Genomic DNA, 23,003 nt, shown 5'->3' with positions numbered 1-23,003 from the left:
CTTGGGTGGCTCAGTAGGTTAAATGTCTGCCTTTGGCTCAGGTCATGATCCTGGGATCCAGCCCCAAGTGTTCACTGGGCTCCATGCTCACTGGGGAGCCTGCTTCTCCCTCTGCCCCTCCCCTCACTTGTGCTGGCTCGCTCTCTCTCAAATAAATAAAATCTTTTTTAAAAATCTTAAACATTGGGATCCCTGGGTGGCGCAGTGGTTTGGCGCCTGCCTTTGGCCCAGGGCGCGATCCTGGAGACCCGGGATCGAATCCCACGTCGGGCTCCCGGTGCATGGAGCCTGCTTCTCCCTCTGCCTGTGTCTCTGCCTCTCTCTCTCTCTCTCTCTGTGACTATCATAAATAAATAAAAATTAAAAAAATCTTTAAAAAAAAAAAAAACTTAAACATTTTTTAAAAATGTATGACCATCAAAAAGAAAGATAAAAAGGAATTAGCACAATTGGAGAATAAGTCAACAGAAAATACAACAGTGCGTTTCCAAGATAAGCAGGCACAAACTAGAGAAGAATAAAATAGCCAAAAACAGTCATGATTTACTTTGGCCTTCCAAGTAAATAATGACACAAATATAATTCCATTTTCTTGGTTTTCTTTTGTCTTCAGTACAAGTTCCTGCATAATTGTACATAATCAACATATTGGAGCAGATTTCCCATGGACTAACTTCTCATTTGTGGTGGAATACAATTTTGTAGAGAACTCCTGTTGGACCGAACACTGCAAGAAATTGAATATTCCTCACAGGGCCTTCAAAGTGATTCTTCCAGACACAGTTTTAAAGAGTAAGAATATAAACTAAAATCCTTCTGTGGTTGTGGTAGAATGGAAATTGTCTGTTTTCTGCATCTGATCTGTGGAAAGAGAATGAGCAATGGCATTAGAGGACTTGCATTCAAGCTTGAACCTCAGTGCTCTGGGTGACCTTGGGCAGATTCTTTATCCCTTATCTCATATTCCTCATTTGTAAAGTAAGCTTTACTGGCTATATTTGTCTTTATCCCTTTACCTTCTAATTTTTACTTATAATAGGACAATTTATTATAATTATATCTAATCTTCACCGGATACTTCAGCAATAGTATTTTTTATTGAATTTTAGGGGAAAATTCTATTGTAGTATATTAACTGATTCAGAAAACTTAATGTGCAACAAAAAAATACACACAAATCCTTCCGAAAGAGTCTAATAAAACCACTTTGTATATCATTTTGGTTTCTTTGTATTTCTCAGCAACACTGTATGTGACTCAAGTTGTGAATTCTCACATCCATTAAATTAAAAAGCCCATACATTTCTAGTCCCAGTGCATCCCTTTCAATACTTGCTATAAGTTACTTTCTGTCCACCTCTAATCTGAGTGGGAAGTTTGAATTCTGAGACATTCCAATTCAATTCTAAAAAATACAGTCACCATAACTATTACTTTGGAATCTTTAATATAGAGAATTAAATGTTAAATTGATTAAATAATTGAAACATGGGCCCCCCCCCCAAAAAAAAAACATAAAAGATAAGCATCCTAGTTGATATGTAGAGTCTTCTTCCATTCTTTTGAAGATGAACTTAATTGACTGAGCCAATTCCTTATTTGGAGCATTTACAATGCTTCAATTTTACACTATCGTACTATAAGATTTCTAGTACCTTATGTATCTTTTTTATTTTTATATACTTGTTCTAAGAATTAAAGTGAATTCCTGGGTCAAAGGTATACACACATTTATATATTGCCAATATCCTTCCAGAAATGCTATCTCAATATTTGTGCAGAAAGTATGAGAATCCCTTCCCCAATATCTTTACTGTAGTAGGTGTTATTATTCCCTTAAATATTTGGCAGAATTACAGGCAGAAAATATTTTATAGTTATAGTTAATTAATTACAGATAATATATTTGATTATATGTATCTTTTCAGATATGAATTGATCTTGTATAGCCATTCTTTCGTAAATTGCCTATTAATGTTCTTTGTCCATTTATCTATTGAGGTATTTACTATTTTCCTAATAATGTATCATATAGTACTTTTAGTAAATTCTGTTAATGCTGTTTTATTTTTAGGTAGTAGGATAACATAGTTTTTATTTTATTCTTCAGACCTTTCTTTTTCTGACTTCTGATTTTTTATAATGGATATGTTTTATTTTTATACTACTCTTTGAACATACAATTGCTATTCTCATAGTTAGTAAAAAAAAAAAAAGAGAAAGAACTGAAGGATGAGAAAAAAGAGAAATATTTATAAACTTTCTCTTATTTAGGAAGTACCTTGCTGGATAGTTTTGGTGGTTTTCTTCTGGAAATTCAGGTTCCATATGTGTTTTTTGCATCTGAAGGACTTCTTAATACTCCAGAAATACTTCAGTTGCTAGAATCCAAGTAAGTTATTGATTTCATAACTTTAGCAGAGGTATGTATATCCTAAATGGCTAAACATTATGCTATATATGTGGCACTATTTCTCTCTGATTCAAGCATGCAATTATATCACATAGGAATAGTTTTCCAGAGAGTTTATGTCAAGTTACATGTCTCTCCCTGTAGTACACCATAATAATTACTGAATACTATCTTTTTTGGTAAGACATATCAGTCTTATGGAGAAAACATATTTTATTATTGTTTATATTTATATTTTACTTTCATTTCTTTTGTTATCTGGAAATATGAGCACTTTATGTATCTTTTTTACTGTGAATTTTATGGTCATATCTTTGGGTCATTGATAATATTGAGAATGAGTGTTCTTAGAGGGCTTTAAATACAGCATGGAAAACAGGACTGTGAAGTTCTAAATGAAATACCTAAGTTCTAAATGAGACATCTGGGTGGCTCAGTGGTTGAGCCTCTGCCTTCAGCTCAGGGATTCCCAGATCAAGTCCTGCCATCAGGATTTCTGCAGGGAGCCTGCTTCTCCCTCTGCTTATGTCTCTGACTCTCTGGGTCTCTCGTGAATAAATAAATAAATCTTTTTTAAAAAAAGAAATACCTAAGGCAATGCACATCTCAACTAATTAGTCATATATACTGAATAAATCATAATTTCATTCCTCAAATTTATAAAGTAAAATAAATTGATGTATGAAAGAAAAAGCATGGTAGTTCAAATAATTTCATATGCAGGAGAACAATACAGCTTTTCTTAAAATTTTTTTCTTGGCCATTTCATCACCCCAAAATATGATATTTTACAGATATAATATCACACTAGTGGAAAGATGCTGCAGTGAGTCATTGAAACTCTTTGGAGGTACAGAGTGTTATGTGGTGGTGACAATTGATGAACACACTGCCGTAATGTTGCAGGTAAAACTGTATAGTAAAAATATAAATCATATAAATCAAATATATTAAAATATATGTATAACCATGTAATTTATTATTAGCTTTACCTCAGAGAGCTTAACTATAATCCGTTAGTGATATCTTCCGAAACTTTGCAAATGGACAATAAGTATCAAAATTACCACTATGGAAAATGACTATTACCAAGCTTCTTCAATGCCTTCTAACTTTTAACATACTTTAAGAAGACAAAGCATATATGGAATCTCTAATGTTATATATTGACCTATTTCAAAATATATTTACAGAATAATTACTTTGTTGAAAACCTTAAAAATAAAATAGTAGCCACCATGTTTCTCGAAAGGTGGTAGTATATTAGGGGTGCATGGGTGGCTCAGTTGCTTAAGCATCTGCCTTCTGCTCAGGTTGTGATTTTGGGGTCCTGGAATCAAGCCCTGCATGGGGCTCCCTGCTCAGGGGGAGTCTGCCTTTCTTTCTGCCTCCTCCCCGCTGTTTGTGCTTTCTCTCTCTCTCTCTCTCTCTCTCTCTCTCTCTCTCTCTCTCTCTGGTAAATAGGTAAAATCTTAAAAAAAAAAAAAAAAAGAGGGGGTAGTATATTCATCCATGGTTAGTAACATGGATTTCCTCTAAGGTAAGTGGGGACTGCCTGTAAGTAAGCCGATATTAAAAAAAAGAAAATTTCTCTTAAAAAAAATCCCTATAGTTTGGAATTTAAGATGTACAAATTCTTGACTGAATTTCCCTGATATGTTTGCTTGGTTGAAGTACAAATTACAAAGAAAATAATTCGGGAGAGTGGAAATAAGAAGGGGAAACCAGGTTTGATGATATGTAGTATAAATTAATGGCAGATATTATGGTAAAGTAGAAATCTAATCTGATGAGCAAATATTAGCAGTGTAAGAATTATGTGATGAAAACACAAAGCTCTGTTAGAGGGGTTCTTAAGAGCTACTATGTCTTACATATTTAAAGTTTAAAAACATTTTTTAGGGGGAAATACCATTTAGGGAACTGTTTTAATCTTAATTCATAGTTATATAACTTAGAGTGAAACACTTCCTGAATCATTCACTCTATCAGAAATTAATTGCATTAGAGGAAAAATATAATTCTAGACCATTTGAGAGCGATTCCTGGAAATCCATTGATGGCTTCTATGTCATCTTCCTTAAATCAGCATTCAGTGCAGATTATCCCATAGGTTTTTGAACATATTTTGTATTGCCCTTAGGAGAGCCAGATCCCTATCGATAAAGGATTTTGCCCAAATAGGGGCACTCTGTAGGCTGCTTTCTTTATATCTACAGTTGAAGAGATTCATGAGCCCTCCTTGCTGAAGCTATCATTCGCTGGTTGACATCTATAGTTTTTCCCCAACTACTTCCAGTGAGATTTTAAATTTTCCACAAAATGGAAGCCCATACCTATGCCTCTTCTCACATTATAATTTATATATGTCATAGATTCTTGACATATGATAACAATAATTTCATAACAACTGTTCAACCTAGTAAATCTTTTTATTTTATTTTATCTATTTTCTGGTAGGACCTAGAAGAATTGAATTGTGAGAAGGCATCAGACAATATCATTATGAGACTGTTGGCATTATCATTCCAGTACAGCTATTGTTGGATAATCTTATATACCAAAAAAACATTAAACTCAGAGTAAGTAAGCATTTCTTCATCCAAAGTCACGTTTATATTTATTAAGTTATTTGGTCCTCTTCTTTGAGTAAAAGTAGCTATGCAAATTTTCCATTTGCTCATCTAGTTTGCTTTGAGCCCACGGATCCTCAAGGGGGAGGCATGCCCATAAGAAAACAAGTCTGAATTTGGGAGATGCTATATTTCCACTGGATATTCTATGCAAATCATCCTCTACTTCACTAAGAAATGCTGCTTCAAATGCTTCACTTTTACTACTTTTTAGTTTCTGGACTTGTCTGTTAAAAGATGCCATCTTTCAATCACTTCTCTCTAAAAGCTTATTAAATTTACCAACTAAATAGCATCTTGTTCTACTTTGTTCCACTGATATGGTTAACTTAAAAATTATAAAAAATCCATGCTACGGCTCAAGGTATCATTATATGTCCTTCCTTTCCTTCATCTCAAAATTTTATGAACCCACATAAAAGGAAGCTGCCACTTCCTTTTTTTATTCTCTGCAGTCTGGCTTCTCTTCCTACATCTGTACTGATCCCTGTCTCTCAGAATCACTTCCAACCTCCAAAAGTATTTTTATCTTTCACTGCTCTAAAGTTTTTTTTTTAATTAATTTATTTATTTTTAAAGATTTATTTATTTATGATAGACATAGAGAGAGAGAGAGGCAGAGACACAGGAGGAGAGAGAAGCAGGCTCCATGCCGGTAGCCTGACGCGGGACTCGATCCCAGGACTCCAGGATCGCGCCCTGGGCCAAAGGCAGGCGCTAAACCGCTGAGCCACCCAAGGATCCCCACTGCTCTAAAGTTTTTTTTTTAATAATAAATTTATTTTTTACTGGTGTTCAGTTTGCCAACATACAGAATAACACCCAGTGCTTATCCCGTCAAGTGCCCCCCACCCAGTCCCCCCCACCCCCCCCTCCCCTTCCACCACCCCTAGTTCATTTCCCAGAGTTAGGAGTCTTTATGTTCTGTCTCCCTTTCTGATATTTCCTACCCATTTCTTCTCCCTTCCCTTCTATTCCCTTTCACTATTATTTATATTCCCCAAATGAATGAGAACATATAATGTTTGTCCTTCTCCGATTGCTCTAAAGTTTTGAAACCGTTGCCAGTGCTTCCTTACTGGAAGCTCTTCAGTCCCGTGACACTTCATAGTTCTGATCTTCTGTCTCTCTAACTGCTCTTTCTCTGTCTTTACCTCTTCTTCTGTCTTGTCCCAGTCTCCAGATACATCTGAATTCTCTACTTTCTTCTGTTGGATCCATTAGAAACCTTACCCCCTGCCATAGCATCAATCATCATCTTTCTGGTATATAATTATTTTATTTATATCCACAGGTGCAGTCACTTTGAAATTCCTGACATGCATCTCTAATGTTGTGTTAAATTTTTCCACCCTGATATTTTATAGTGTCTCAAATTTAACATGTTCCAGGGTGAATTCACTATATTCTCTATCCCCTCCAAAAGTATCTCCTCTCTTCTGCCATTTAGCTATTTATGACCACTGCCTTTCTTTTAGTCACTGAAATTAGAAAACAAATCTTATGGATTTAACCACTAGTCTCTTTTTTATCTATCGCCTGTCTCCATTTATATTACCAGCATTTTAGTTCAGATCTTACTATTTTATGTGGACTGCTAAAATAGACTACCAACTGTTTTCCCACCTCCAGATGGTCTCCATGGTACTTTCTATCATCTGTCATACATTCAATTAATAAACCAAAAACCAGTCTCTTACTGTTTCTCTCTGATAAAAAGCCTTCACTGACTTCCCTATTATCTACTGAATACATTCATACTATTCACCCTAATACTTAAAGTCTTCAGGATATAATCCCAACCTATATTTTCAGGCTTAATTTTCACTGCCTTCCATTTTAGCCAGAAGGATTGCTTATTGGTTGGCAAACATGGTCCTTACTTTCCCACTACTACTTTTGCTGATACATTTCTCTCTTCCTACAATATTCCCTACTTCCTCCAACTATTTGATCTGGTGAAATTGTGCCCATTTTTCAAATCCTATCCCCAAATATCACTTTTTCTTTTCAATCTTTCCTTAATATCCTTTAACTCATGCACACATATAGTTAATTGTGACCTCTCCATCCTTTGAACTGTGTCAGGCTCCCTGCTCAGCTCGGAGTCTCCTTGTCCCTCTCCCTCTGCCCCTCCTCCCACTCATGGGCTGTCTCTCTCTCTCAAATAAACAAATAAAAACCTTAGAAATATATTATTTAGTTAGTTATTAGAGAAGGTATAGAGGTCTTTCCATACTTGACATTGCATATGTGATTTTTTTTCTTTACTGACTTCCCTGTTTGATTCCATTTTTGTTTATGTACTATACTAAGTTCTTTGTATACAATTGTTATTATGTGAGGATAAGTATAAGTTAAAATGTAAGAGTCCAAACACCTTGGCTCTTGTTTCTTTTTCCATTAAACTCCAGCAAGTCATTTAACCTTGTTTTTCCTTTCTTCCAAAATTGAGAAATAAAAATCATAATTTAGGTCTAAAATCTTCATTTTGAGTATTAGTAAAGGCTGTACAGCATTTTAAGCTTGGAACTTGCTTGTAAAGCATTTAAGCTTTAAGATCTTGGAAGTATCCTATAGATAAAACTGTTTTGGAAAAAAATTTAAGTTGTTTTTTAGATTGCTATTCGCCTATGTTTCAGAGGTGTAATCGATGTACAGCAAAAGAAAAGAGGAGACTCACATTTATCACCCAGATTTTCATGAAAAGAAAAACTATCCCCCCGCCTACCTCCCTTTCCACCACCCCTTGTTCATTTCCCAGAGTTAAGAGTCTCTCATGTTCTGTCTCCCTCTCTGATATTTCCCACTCATTGTCTCTCCCTTTCCCCTTTATTCCCTTTCACTATTATTTATATTCCCCAAATGAATGAGAACATACACTGTCCTTCTCCGATTGACTTACTTCACTCAGCATAATACCTTCCAGTTCCATCCACGTTGTAGCAAATGGTGGGTATTTGTCGTTTCTAATGGCTGAATAATATTCCATTGTATACATAAACCACATCTTCTTTATCCATTCTTCTTTCGATGGCTTTATCCATTCATCTTTCGATGGCAGGAGTCTTCTCCTAATAGAATCACACAGAATGTGTTTAATTTCCACAGGAAAGAGTTGTGACAACACTTGTAAAATGTTGTGTACCAGGAAAACTCACTAGAGACTCAGTGCCCAAGGCTCTCACTAAAGATTGGTCGTGTAGGCCCCTCTACCTAGCACATATCAAAATTCTACACTCTCAAGAAGAAAAGCAGGGTTCAGCAGAAACCACCTTGTTTGTACAATTTAGGCACAGCAAGCCACTCTTTTCAGCCACTTTTATGGAAAGAGTTTGCCTGAGAAAAAAACTAGCAAGGCCAAGAAAGAAAAACCAAGAAATTGAGAGAGCCCTTGTCTCAATGAAATGGCTTCAGTACCTGAACCCAATGATGCCTTATCCTGGACTTCTTAGTAATATAAAGCAATAAATTTCCTTTTTGGTGCTTAAAGTGGATAAAGATAATAGAAATATCTGGTGATAGCTCAAGACTCACATCTGAACTGCTTAATAACCATAGAAGAAAAAAGAATGTTCTTTTAATTGAAATATAATTGGCATACCAGATAGTGTATGTTTAAGGTCTACAACATGCTGATTGTTTGTATATCGCAATATGATTACCACTGTAGGGTTAGCTAACACCTCCATCACATTACATAACGATTATTTTTAAAAGTGTTTTTTCTAACAGCTCAAGAAAAAGACCCAGGGAGGATTCTAGTTATCCTGACTTTGGTCATGTGTTTGTTCATATCTGAACCTGTTACTTTGGCCAGGGGGATAGAGTATTTTAGTTGGCACCAGTCAGATAGCCATCCCTGGAGCCTCTAAAGGTATGAGTTAAACTTCTCCCCTCAAATATATATTCTCAGTATCCCCTAGATTTAACTGGATTCTTTTTTTTTTAATTTTTTTTTTATTTATTTATGATAGTCACAGAGAGAGAGAGAGAGAGGCAGAGACACAGGCAGAGGGAGAAGCAGGCTCCATGCACCGGGAGCCTGATGTGGGATTCGATCCCGGGTCTCCAGGATCGCGCCCTGGGCCAAAGGCAGGCGCCAAACCGCTGCGCCACCCAGGGATCCCCTTAACTGGATTCTTAAAGAATGGAGGTGCAACCATCTTCTCAACAGAGTGCTGAATCTGCCACACAGCATTATCTTAGCCAGATTATTCTCATAACCTGAAATGTGGAAATGAAATGAATAGGTACAATCACACATCGAATGAGTATAAGTGTAGTATTAAATTTTTTTTTAGGTACCATCTAACAGAAAAAACACTTCATCATCTAGCACTGATTTATGCAGCTTTGGTATCATATGGGCTAAAATCAGAAGAACTGGATGTAAAGGTATTCTTTTCTTAAATGTTTGTTTATAAGTATTTTTCATAAACCAAAACTATACTCAAACTCAAGTGCCCAGTGCAAAGAAACATTAAATTAGTAAACTACAAAAAATGCCTTAAAGCTCTTTAAAGAATAGTTTTCAAGTTAATAAATATTCTTTCCACTTAAACTTCTGGTCTAAAAGCTTTTAATGAGGGGGTTGGGTGGCTCAGTCAGTTAAGCATCTGCCTTTGGTTCAGGTTAAGATCCCAGAGTCATTTTTTCCAGAGCAGAACCTTCAAAAAAATTAAAAGATTATGCATTTTCAAAAAAAAAAAAATCCCAGAGTCCTGGGACTGAGCCCCATGTCGGGCTTGCTGCTCAGTAGGGAGACTGCTTCTCACTCTCCCTTTGCTGCTCCCCCTGCTTGTGCTCTTTCAAAAATAAATAAAATTTAAGAAAAATTAAAAGCCTTTAATGAATTTAAAGTCATATTTTATCTCTTAATTATTACTTGGCAGGATATGAATAAATAAATATGCATTGATTAAAAATGTTGACTTGTGAAACATACTCTTTGTATCTGCTGTAGTGATCTCTAACCAGTATCCTTTCTTGGTTCTTTTTTCAATGTCCCACTGAAATTTAGACACTCCCCCAAATGCAAGGCTCAGTCCTCTTCTGTTATCACCTTATACCCTTTCCTTAATAAATTCAGACATTCCCACAAACTTAGCTTTCATTTCTGAGTATAATCCTTAAAATTTTCTTGACTTTTCTTAAGATCTACACCTATATTCTAGCATTCTACTGGAAGTCTCCACATGATTATCCCACAGGTGCCGCAAACCCTACTTGTGCAAAACACAACTTCTCATCCTCCTCAAACTTAATTATGACATTACTACTGTAATCTAATCAGTAGCTGCAGTGTGTCTAGAGTATGTCTCTTCATCCTACTCTCCCTGCTTTTTCTCAAGTTCAGACCTTCACCTCTCACTTGGAGTTTCAAAGCAACTTCCTGACTAATCTCTTTATTTCTAGTTATTCTCCTCTGGTACATCATATAGATTGACACCAATTACATTTCTGAAATACAGCTGCGAACATTTCACTTCCTCAACTGTAAGCTCCTAAAGGAAAGGAAAATGTGTATTTGTTTTCCCGGTCCCTCGCACCCAGCACAGTGTCTAATATGTAGTAGACTCTTCATAAATATGTTGTTAAACTGAATTTTCTTGCTCAAAAGATCTTCCATAGCTTCCTACTTCATTCAAAATAGAGATCAAACTCAGCTGGATTCACACTTCATGATTTGGCCCCTAGTTATCCTTCCTTTAGCATAATTCTACTCACCATTTCCTGAATATGTCCACACTATCACCAAACAGCTAATGGACAAACATGTCATCCCAGCCTGTCTCCCACTTCCCCTTACTGCCAGCCTTCAGAGTTGTCTTTTGTTGCCCAGCTCAAATACTATCTCTAAGAAATGTTCCCCAGGTATATCCTCTCAGGATAAATCTCTCCTCCCAGTCTCCCAAAAGCACTTTATACCTTTATTATAGCATGAGATATTCACTCTTATACCATCCACCCCGGAGGGTAAGAACCAGACCCTTTTTTGTAAAATGTATAGCATCCAACATGGTGCTTTGTACACAATGAAAATGTTCAACAAATATCTACTGAATAGAATTAAATCAGAGCACAATCTGTTAGGAAAATTAACAAATGATTTATTTGAAATAGAATCCCAATCATTTTGATCATATGATGCATATTAAATATTGAAAGAAAATTCTTAGAAAAGTTATCACTGTAAAAAAAATAAAAAAGAAAAAAAAGAAAAAAAAAGAAAAAAAAAGAAAAGTTATCACTGAATGACAAATGTAAGTTTGTCTCATTTATCCATTCAAGTGTGGTTTCACCTCTTAAACAGCTTCTTTTCAGCTAATGGTAAGCTGTTTGATGCAAAATATACTTCAGAGAATCATTTTACTCCTCTATCCCTGGCTTATATGATACAGTGAGTGATACTATATTCAGGTACAGTGACATGGCCCATAGAGGACATGTTCCAAGGAAGGCATTCTGGGATGGAACAGGAAGTACTGCCGAGGCACAATTCATTCCAAACAAAAGTCGGCTTCCCACCTCGATCAAACTATTCCAAAAGCTTTTCAAGTTTTACATAATAATCTTAAAGGAGGTCAGTTTTTCATTGAATTTGAGAAACAACTATCAACTTTCTCTATTATCAATATACCAATACTCAAGCCTCCTATTCTTCTGACTTGATGACACTACCACATTAAAGGGAGTTCCCTAGACTCATTATTTTATTTTATTTTTAAAGATTTTAGTTAATTATTCATGAGAGACACAGAGAGAGAGAGAGAGAGAGAGAGGCAGAGACAGAGGCAGAGGGAGAAGCAGGCTCCATGCAGGGAGCCTGACGTGGGACTCGATCCTGGGTCTCCAGGATCACGCCCTAGACTGATGGTGGCACTAAACTGCCGAGCCACCGGGGCTGCCCCTCATTATTTTAGCGTATATTGTTGCTTTACTTTACTGTATTTAGTAATATGGCTTTTGGCCTTTTAGAGCACATCAGTATGGATGTAAAAAAATTTTTTTCAGGCATCTGAAGTGTCTAGTCATCAAGGAAGCATTAGGAAGCTTAAGTACATTTTCTTAAACTAAAAGAAAATACTGCTTGTAGTGTTATGCTATATTTTATTCTAATGTCAAAAAAAGTTCTATAAATTGTTATGAACTCTTTTTGCAGAATTCAGATAAACATATATGCAAAATTTTGAAAACAATGTTAGGGGGGTCCTGAATCTCCCAAAGTCTAGCCATGAGCTCCAGAATCCTTGCCCTAATAAATTAAGGTAATATTCATTACCATCACCATAAAATTGTGCCTTTTTATATTTAAATAAAAGTGTCAAATCTTCTCAAAACATCCAAAACTGCAATAAAATTAATTAGGAATCAGTGTTACTTCTGTGCTCTCCATACATATTTGGGGTGCTTGGGTGACTCAGCCAGTTACGTGACCGACTCTTGATTTTGTCTCAGATCATGATCTCAGGGTCATGAGATTGAGCCTGAGTTGAGCCCCAGCCAGGCTTTCCACTCCACTGGGGGTGGAGTCTGCTTAAGATTCTTTCTCTCTCTCCCTCTCACTTTGCCGCTCCCCACACTGCTCACATGCTTGTTCTCTCAAAAAAATATCTATACATATTTAATATAATTTAAAGAAAGTCCTTCTTTAGGATACATGTACTCCCCAGATATGTGCTAACAGTTTTGTATTTGTTATCTTATGAAAGAAAAAAATTGCCATATTTATTTTATGAGGTTTGTACAATCTTTGTTTCCTGAATTTTCACTACAGGACAGGACATTTATATTTCTAAGATATGATTATTTCGGGCAGTGTTCCCTATACATATTAAACTGCTAACCCATGGACTGGGGTGCCTGAGTGTACAGCTGGGTTGAACCACTGACTCTTGGTTTTGGCTCCAGTCATGATCTTGGGGCGGCAGATTTTAATATTTGAGTATAATATTTGATTTGTATTAAAATCAAATTTAATTTTATTAAATTTAAATAAAATATAATATTTTATATTTAATATTTATATTGAATTGTTAATATTTATAAAATATTAAAATATTTTAAACTTAATATTAATATTAAATAAAATATTAAGTAAATATTAAATAAAATATATTTTAGATATAATTTATTAAAATGTCTATGTGAAATCTAGCTATTTTATAAGGATAAGCAATTTTCTTTCCTTCTTTTAATAAGATATCCTTATACCTGGGTAGCTTAGCGGTTTAGCACCTGCCTTCGGCTCAGGGCATGATCCTAGAGTCCTGGGATCAAGTCCCGCATCGGGCTCCCTGCATGGAGCCTGCTTCTCCCTCTGCCTGTGTCTCTGCCTCTCTCTCTCTCTCTCAATGTCTCTCATGAATAAGTAAATAAAATCTTTAAAAAAAATAATATGATATCCTTATAGTTTTCCAATTTTTAGAACTAAATTTCTTCACTTCCATTCTGCATTTATTAATAAATTTATTTGCAATTTAGATGTCAATAATATTTAATATTTTGCTTTTTCAAGTTAAATCTAATAATTTTCAAAAATAAGAATTTTAAAAATATAGTGCAAGATTTTTCAAAATGACATTAAAAGATAAAGAATTTTTACAGATGAATTTGATGCTATATTCAAAAAGAAGAAAAGTTTTGTTTTTTGTTTTGTTTTGTTTTAAGATTTTATTTATTCATGAGATACACAGAGAGAGAGAGAGAGAAAGAGAGAGGCAGAGACATAGGCAGAGGGAGAGGCAGGCTCCCTGCAGGGAGCCCAACGTGGTACTTGATCCCGGGTCTCCAGGATCACACCCTGGGCTGAAGGCGGCGCTGAACGGCTGAGCCACCCGGGCTGCCCAGAAGAAAAGTTTTGATTTAGAGTATTTTGGGAATTGTTAATCCAATACTGGCTTATTTGATGCTAAGTTCTGTATGTGTATGTATTAAACTTAACTCCAAAAAATGTTTCTTAAAAAAAATGTTTCTTAATATCTCTTACTTCCTGTCACTTGTGTTTTCCTCCATGCTCTTCTGGCTCTTTTGAAATGCCAGGCTTTTTCTTCTGCTTTCAGTTCTGTTTTTATCTTCTTCATCTTTTAGATTCATTTGAAGGAAATATGGTCCATGGGTTAGCAGAGTTGTGGTTTTTTTAAAGATTTATTTATTTATTTATTTATTTATTTATTTATTTATTTATTTATTTTAGAGAGAGAAAGGGGTAGGAAAAGGGGAGATGGAGAGAGAGTCCTAAGCAGACTCTGTGCTAAGTGAGGATCCCGACAGGGGGCTCAGTCTCAATTCCCTGAGATCAGGACTGAGCCAAAACCAAGAATCAGTGGCTCAACCAACTGTGCCACCCAGGTAACCCAGTCCATGGGTTAGCAGGTTAATATGGTTAGGGAACACTGCCCTAAATAATCATATCTTTTTTTCTTCTAATTACAAACAATTTTTGAATGATATATTTTGCTTCCTTAATGTTTCCCATAACCTAATATATAAAAAATATATTTTAGCTTATAATTGCCCCAGGAGTGGAAGAGGCTGCACTGATAATTCGACAAATTGCTGATCACAATTTAATGACCTCGAAGAGAGATCCTCAAGAATGGTTGGATAAATCCTGGGTTGAAGTCTCACCATCAAAGGTTCATCTCCCAATATGTAAATTAGATATTTGCAAAGTAAATATAAATACATGTATTTGAATTCTCTTTTTGGTAGCATATTTTTGTCCTATAATGTTTGCATGAGCATATTTAGCAGTAACCATAATATACAGCATTTACTTAGATAATTTTCCAGAATCATGGGTATTTTTCAACTTCACAGAAGTATTTTAATGTGATCTTTTATAATAAACTTCCAAAACAAGCATATTATAGGGTGATCTAATGACTTCAATGCCTAATATTTTTAAAATGTAAAAAAAAATAAAATAAAATAAAATAAAATAAAATAAAATGTAACTTTTTCTAATTCCTAAATTTAAATATTTAAGAGTAGTAAGTATAGGAATAGCAAAATTCTAGCATTCCATTTGTCAGTAATTCGGTTACATAATTAAGACTGAAATAGAGTTAGAGTTGTAAAATATAAGTTTGAGTAGTTAAATTTTAGAAATTTCTTTTGTTTAAGCATATTTTCAAGTTCTCATACCAACCTAGTATCTGTTACCTTTATTTTTTTAATATATTCAAATCATGAAACCATAAAAAAAGAATAATGAAGCTTTTTATATACTAACATGGAATGATACTTAAGATATATTACATGAAAAATGAAGTTGCAGTATAGAGATTGTATACTACCACTTGTGTAAAACAAGGGGAAATTAATGTTTATATGTGTTTGTAAATGAAGAAAATATCTCTGGAAGGATACCAAGAAATAATAACATTAGTTATCTGCAGAGGGGAGAACTGGGATAATGGGGTAAGGATAAGAGTTTTTACTGCACACCTTTTAGTACCTTTTTGAATTTTGAACCATGTGACTATTTTACCTATTCAAAAAATAAAATTATACAACAAATAAATAAAATATTAATGTATTCATATACATTGATCAAACATTCATATATTTGTATATATTTAATCACAGATTTTATATGTGCCTAAACAGAACATAGTACTATTGGCAAGTATGGGGATAATTAATTATGGGATGTATGTATGTCTGTGTAGTTTCCCTCTTACCAAGGCATGTCTAATCTACTCACATGTCTGTCATTTAATAAATCAAAGAGGGTGCAAAAAACCAGCACAATCCAGAAAGAAAAGGGAATATGGTAATAGTAAAACATGGTTGCTGTATTTCTAGACTGTTATGAGATATCTCTGAAAACACACATTTTAGACCATCAAGGTCAGTTCTGGTTGATAGAAGTTCTTCCTCTCCTCTTCACAGCAAGGCTTTCCTGAAAGTATCATAAACATGGTTCATGTTAAACAATGATAGTAGTACATGGCCTACAAAGGGAGAGCTAAAGAAATCTTGAGGTATAAAAGTCCCCTAGATTTTCTCATTAGAGAATCTACCATTAGGTAAAACAATTGTTGTTTGAAGGAGATGAACTGTAACAAATTTTTTTGGATAAGTGATTAAAATGAATGAACTTTAAGATTTTTCTCAATTCTGAGAGCATATGAATCTTAACTGCCAAAGTTTCTTTCCCTACTAGCCATACTTTTTTCCAGGCATCTCAAATTGAGCAATAAGTGCAATGACAACAATTTTAATCTGCTAGGTTGAGCGAGTATTGGCTGATTATTCCTTTAAACTCTTTTCTAGGAGGAAATGTATTTACTTGATTTTCCATCTATTAACCCACTGGTGGCTCAGCTCATGTTAAATAAAGGACCTTCACTGCACTGGATATTATTAGCAACTCTGGGTCAACTTCAGGAGCTTTTACCTGAAGTTCCAGAAAAAGTGTTAAAGGTTAGTTACTTGAATTCCATAGCCTTATATGAGTTTGTTTCCTTTCCATTTGGGTACTGATTTTTACCATAACAGTTTTCAAAATGAAGGTATCCAAGTTTAATTGTTTTGGACTTCACGTAACAAAGAAATAATTTACTTGAACTAAATTTCATATTGAATTCTCATTGGCTCAATTTCATATTGAATTCAATTAAATTCATATTGAATTCTCATTATACATTTTAAAGCTATCTTATATAAATAATTCAGTACAGCCAGTTTATCACTTTAGATTATTTTGAAATGTTATTACACCTACAAGTATGTGATCACACACACTATACATGTGCTTACAATCCTGGAGCCCTTCATTATAGTAGTAAAGAGAACTTTAGCCTTACTGTTAAAATTTTAAATTTTTATCAAGCAGATGGTAATCATGTATAACCTGCAACTAAAAATTCTATTACAAGTGATTAGAAAATGTATTTTCTAATTATAATAAGTTTTTTTTTGTAATGGAGCCAATTATGTTATGTTCCTATGACATGGAGCTCTATAATACCCTACTTATTTATATTTTGCTTTCTTTACATATAGATAAGCATTGTTATTTATATTTACTTGAGTGATGTTTATATTGTATCTGTTTATATTACTTGACTGATGTTTATATTATATGTGTATTATATTAATTAACTTTTAAAAATTTTTAGCATTTTTGCAGCATCACTTCCTTATTCAAGATTAGTTCTTCATCCATAACAAACTCACCTCAAAGTCCATCACCTCAGGAAAATGGGAATCAGACTAATACCTTTACCTCCCAGAGTTCAGCTTCTGGCTCTTCAAACTCTGTCTTTCAAGAACATAATGAATTTTACCACTATTCAGACATAGGAGAGACAGTGTACGAAGATACAAACAGTACTTCAAACTCTAAGTCTTCACTTATGGAACTAAGAGAAATGCCATGCGTTTTACCACCTATGACTTCTTACAGTCAAGCCAGTTACTGGAAAGATTCCAGTTGTAATGCTAACATAGTACATAATCCTTTCCTGATTAATACAGAATCAAGAACTGTGACTGGTAACTCTTTTCAAAACCAGAATGATTCAGAGTCAGATGTCTTTTATTTGGATCTAACACAAATGAGCTGTGAAAACATAACATCACCAATTGACACTCAGAAGAGAGTTGCCCCTAATTTTATAAGTTATCAGGAAAAGGGAACACATGATGCAAAAGGGCCTATAAAAAAAGGAGCATATGCCTCTAACTTTTCTCTAGAAGGTGCTCAATCTCCTCTTCCCTGGAACTTTAAGAAAAATGTATGGAAACAACAGAATCACTCATTCAACTTAGAGTATGGTGCAGATCAGACTACATGTGACAAATGGTTCTCTCAGAAAGATAATTTATTCACTAATCAGCAAAAATATCCATCGGATGAGTTAGAAGGCCTCATATATGAAAGTTCAAATGATGAGACTAAAAAGACTTTCTGGAAAGAATTACCATCTGTCCCTAGTTTGGATTTCTTTTGTGCTGCTGATCCTAATGTAAATCAAAAAGAATTCAGCAGTCTTTATTTCCACCAAGGAGCTGGAAAATGTTTAGGACAGAAAAGGCACTCTGAATCCTCATCTAACTCAGGAGACAAGAAATCATTACCAGGTAACACTATCTTATTAAAACTACTCACAGATGTAATTTTTTTTTAATTTTTTTAAATTTTTTTTTTTAAATTTATTTATGATAGTCACAGAGAGAGAGAGAGGCAGAGACATAGGCAGAGGGAGAAGCAGGCTCCATGCACCGGGAACCTGATGTGGGATTCGATCCCGGATCTCCAGGATCACGCCCTGGGCCAAAGGCAGGCGCCAAACCGCTGCGCCACCCAGGGATCCCACAGATGTAATTTTTTTTATTATTTTAGTAGTCTCTACATCTTGTGTGGGGCTCAGACTCACGACCCCAAGATCAAGTCACATGCCCTTCCAACATGAGCCAGCCACCTCTTGCAGATATGTAATTTTAAAAGAACCATTTCTAAATTTTAAAAAATTGTTTGCATTCATTACTATACTTAAAGAATTTTCAATAGCTGTGGGGTCAAAAAATCAAAATTCTAATTATAGACATCTAAGAAAATAAATGCAAACAAAATATGTCAAATTCTTGTAGCTTTGGGGGCACCTGGGTGGCTCAGTGGTTGAGCGTCTGCCTTCAGATCAGGTTGTCATCCCAAGGTTCTGGGATCAAGTCCCACATCGGGCTCCCTGCAGGAAGCCTGCTTCTCACTCTGCCTAGGTCTCTGCCTCTCTCTGTGTGTCTCTCATGAATAAATAAATAAAATCTTTAAAAAAAATTCTTGTAGCTTTAGATGAACTAAGTGTTCAACTTAAGTTAAATATAACTCAGAACAGGGCAGCCCGATGACCCAGCGGTTTGGCACCGCCTTCAGCCCCGGGGTGTGATCCTGGAGACCGGGGATCGTGTCCCACATCGGGCACCCTGCATGGAGCCTGCTTCTCTCCCTCTCCCTCTGCCTGTGTCTCTGCCTCTCTCTCTCTCTGTCATGAATAAATAAATAAAATCTTTAAAAAAAAAATCAGAACAAGTCTAAAGCCGAAGACTAAAATTAACAAAGGCTAAACAGAGAAGTCAGTGAATTAGAAAATTAGCTTCTTTATCAGGCAGGAATATTTAATAGGCTAACATTTATTGAGAGCTTATGATGGGCCAGGTGCCCTTCCAGCCCTTTTATGTGGATTATTGAATTCTGACAATCCTACTAAGTAGATATCACTATTAGTTAGCTCTTCTTTACAATTGATGTTTCTGAACATTTAATCATACTAATTTTTAAAAGGACAATTTTATTTTCTCCTTTCTTGTAATGATATACCTCTTAAACCTTTATTTTCTGTATCATTTCTTATTACATTGGCCTAAACATCTAGAATAAAATATTAAGTTCTAATGGCCCTACAGATGTGGCCTTACCATGATAGGGAAAAAATAATAATAATAATAATAAATAAAAAAGAGAGAAGCTTAAGCTTCAAAGCTTCTTTTATGCATAGGCCCTTTTGTGAGGATTGAGAGAGGCCCAGAAAATCTCGTGTTCTTTGTTTTGTTAAAAGAAGACTTCCCCTAATACCATATGATCTCACCCATAAGTGGAATTTAAGAAACAAAACAAATGAACAAAGAAAAAAAGAGACAAACCAAAAAACAGACTCAACTATAGAGAACAAATTGATGATCACAGAAGGATGATGGGTCAAGGAATGGATTAAATAGGGAAAAGGATTAGAGAATTCACTGGTAGTGATGAGCACTAAGTAATATATAGATTTGTTGAATCACTATATCGTACACCTGAAACTAATATAACACTGTAAACTATACTGGGATTAAAAAATAATAATAAAAATAAATAATAAAATACGGCCTCCAACCTGTACAATTGACCCTTGAACAACAGAGGTTTGAACTGCATGGGTCCACTTATACATGGATTTTTTTTTTTGCTAAATACAATATTGTACTATAAATTTATTTTCTCTTCCTTATGATTTCTTAATAGCATTTCTTTCCTCTAGCTTACTTCCTTGTAAGAATACAGTATATAGCACATACAACATACAAAATACGTGTTAGCTGACTATTTACGTTATCAGTAAGGCTTCCAGTCAATAGTAAGCTCTTAGTTGTTAAGTTTTGGAGAAATCAAAAGTTATATATAGATTTTTGGGGTGCCTGGCTAGCTCAGTCAGTAGAGCATGTGACTTTTTTTTTTAAGATTTTATTTATTTATTCACAAAAGACATAGAGAGAGAGGCAGAGACACAGGCAGAAGGAGAAGCAGGCTCCATGCAGGGAGCCCTACATGGGACTTGATTCTGAGACTCCAGGATCCCGCCCTAGGCCAAAGGTGGTGCTAAACCACTGAGCCACCGGGGCTGCCTGAGCATGTGACTCTTAATCTCAGGGTCAGGAGTTTAAGCCCCATGTTGGGCACAGAGATTATTTTTTAAAAAGATATATATATATATATATACACACACACATACATACATATATATATATATATATGTATGTATGTTATACATAGATGTTTGAATAGAGAGTCAGCATTCCTAACACCCACATTATTCAAGGATCAACTGTATAAACCCCCCAGAACTCACAAAACTTGTATTTGTCCTGTTTAATTTAATAGTCACAATTTGTTTTGTTCATAATTTTAATGGGAAGTATTCTATCCCTAGTTTTGTAGGAACTTTTGTGAGGAATAAACACTGAAGGGATGCCTGGGTGGCTCAGCTGAGCATCTGCCTTTGGTTCAGGGTGTGATCTCAGGCTTCTGGGATTGAGTCCCACATCGGGCTTCCTGAATGAAGCCTCCTTCTCCCTCTGCCTGTGTCTCTGCCTCTCTCTGTGTGTCTCTCATGAATAAATAAATAAGATCTTTAAAAAAAAATAGATGCTGAATTTTACCCAAACTTTTTTTGCAACCTGTTGGGAAAATTAAACATGTTTTCTCCATTGACTCATTAATGTCAAGGTTATATTAACAGGTTTACTAATATTTAAATCATCCTTATCATTCTGTAATAATTGGCTTTTGAAGAGTGATTCTTTTAGTATGCTGTTGAATATGGTAACTAATATTTATTTATGATTTTGATATCTATTTTCATAATGCAATTAATCTATTGTATCCTTTATTTGTGCTTTGTCACATTTTGTCATGAAGTTTATCACAGCTTCATAAATGAACTGAATGAAAATTCCATTTTTTTCTCCAGCATGAACCAAATCAAGCATATGAATTGCTATATGTTCTTGAGCAGAACATCCCAATATATAAGATAATCCTCCCATTTTCTCAATGAGAAGTTCTCAGAAATTATTTCTAATAAATTTTAATATTTAAGCTTTTGGGGATATAGATGGATTACTCAAATGTCTACTTACATTTAATCATTAACTTAGTTATAAATATTTTTTTAAATATTTAATTAATGTATTTATTTATGAGAGACACAGAGAAAGAGAGACAGAGCAGAGACACAGGCAGAGGGAGAAGGAAGCTCCATGCAGAGAGCTCAATGTGGGACTCAATCCCAGGACTCCAGGATCACGCCCTGGGGCAAAGGCAGGTGCCAAACCTGTCTCTGTGTCTCTGTCTCAGTCTGTGCCTCTCAGTAATAAATATTTATAAATAAATAAATAAATAAATTTTATTCAAATAGTTCACTTGAATCTTTGATACTAGATTCATTATCACTATGGAAATTTTCTACTTTTTTACTGTGGTTTCCCTGTAGCACTTTATTACCTTCAAATACATTGCTTAAGATACAAGAATTTTAAAATTCATATTAATGCAGCCCTAGACAGTTTATTCCAAAGATTATTGGCATAATCTCAAAATAATTTTCCATTTGTCTTATAGATGTGTATTTGTGATCTCTATGATGAAATTACCTACTGCACTGATTTTTAAATTTGTTTATAATGGCATCCAGCTTTTATAATTATGAGATTATATTCCCAGGAATAATTACTAAAACAATTTAAAATATTTTATCCTCCTTTTTTACTGATTTAATTAACCAACCTCTAAAAGAATTCAAATCTAGGACATTTCAGGCTAATGTGTCATAGATAATACAGTCATAGAAAGTGAGTCCATCCATTACCACCTATCAAATATCAGAGCTCAGGATAAATTCCACAACTTTACAGATAGGAGATAAGGAACAGGTTTAATGAGGGAAAACTTAAAGAGTCTTAAATTCAGGGAGATTTAATTATTTGTGCAAAGCATGAGCATGCAAATATGTGTAGATGACATTAATTAGTATTGGGCCATTAGGTACAGGTGCATTTATGCTAAAAATGTAATTATTATAGTCATCTCAGTTTGGAAATTTTAACGCTTTGTAGATAGATGAAGAAATAGGATGCACCAGAATAGCTGGAAAAAATAGCTACACTTTTTTATCATCAGGAATAAAATGGTTTTCCTTTTTCTCCTTTTGACAGATTTCATGTGCTCACAACTACCACAATTCAAAAAACGGCGGCTAGTGTATGAAAAAGTCCCTGGTAGAGCTGATGGACAAACTCGTCTGAGGTTTTTTTGAAAGAAAGGATAGTGTCCTGTGCCACATTTCTTTGTTTTTGATGAAAATCTAGTAACAAAATGATTTAGATTTGCTCATTCATTAAAGAAAATGCAGTTGTTAGATGTTCTCAGTGTTTTTATATTAAATTTTCAGAATCTACATTCTGTCCTATAGGTTGCATCTTTGTAAGTAAAATATTCAAATTGGCATAAATGTCATAAGATCCAAATATCTTCCAGATTCACCTGAACATTGTAAACCTTTTTTTAGAGCAGTTGATATGATATATACATTTAGAGCAATAGCAATATATATTGTCTAGTTGTCTTCTGAAGAGCTCACTGCTTCCCACCTTCCCTCCAGCAAGCCTTTTTAGAAATGAGCCTCCAT

General features: G+C 34.7%; 1 protein-coding gene and 1 long non-coding RNA gene across 5 annotated transcripts in view; one reads left to right on the top strand and one right to left on the bottom strand.

Moving 5' to 3' along the window:
• The window catches only part of SHOC1 (shortage in chiasmata 1), an 88,544-nt gene extending 65,811 nt beyond the window's left edge, over nucleotides 1-22,733 (top strand). For all 4 annotated transcript variants that reach the window (XM_038553108.1, XM_038553106.1, XM_038553107.1 and 1 more), the window contains 9 exons: nucleotides 614-792; nucleotides 2,275-2,392; nucleotides 3,208-3,319; nucleotides 4,874-4,995; nucleotides 9,351-9,444; nucleotides 14,556-14,687; nucleotides 16,333-16,482; nucleotides 17,181-18,144; nucleotides 22,531-22,733. In XM_038553108.1, coding sequence (XP_038409036.1) covers nucleotides 614-792; nucleotides 2,275-2,392; nucleotides 3,208-3,319; nucleotides 4,874-4,995; nucleotides 9,351-9,444; nucleotides 14,556-14,687; nucleotides 16,333-16,482; nucleotides 17,181-18,144; nucleotides 22,531-22,631 — 1,972 coding nt within the window. In that variant the 3' untranslated portion in view covers nucleotides 22,632-22,733. The remainder of the gene's footprint in view (nucleotides 1-613; nucleotides 793-2,274; nucleotides 2,393-3,207; nucleotides 3,320-4,873; nucleotides 4,996-9,350; nucleotides 9,445-14,555; nucleotides 14,688-16,332; nucleotides 16,483-17,180; nucleotides 18,145-22,530) is intronic.
• Nucleotides 404-9,013, bottom strand: LOC111097882. Its single transcript, XR_005367159.1, has 3 exons — nucleotides 7,952-9,013; nucleotides 2,282-2,381; nucleotides 404-861 (listed from the first exon to the last, which is right to left on the bottom strand). It is a non-coding gene; the product is annotated as an uncharacterized LOC111097882 (long non-coding RNA).
• Nucleotides 22,734-23,003: the final 270 nt, after the last annotated feature.

Source organism: Canis lupus, chromosome 11, assembly GCF_011100685.1.
Source record: "Canis lupus familiaris isolate Mischka breed German Shepherd chromosome 11, alternate assembly UU_Cfam_GSD_1.0, whole genome shotgun sequence".
NCBI classification, from domain to species: Eukaryota; Metazoa; Chordata; class Mammalia; order Carnivora; family Canidae; genus Canis; species Canis lupus.
Note: the sequence above shows the minus strand (reverse complement) of the source record. Positions and strands in the feature narration are given on the sequence as shown.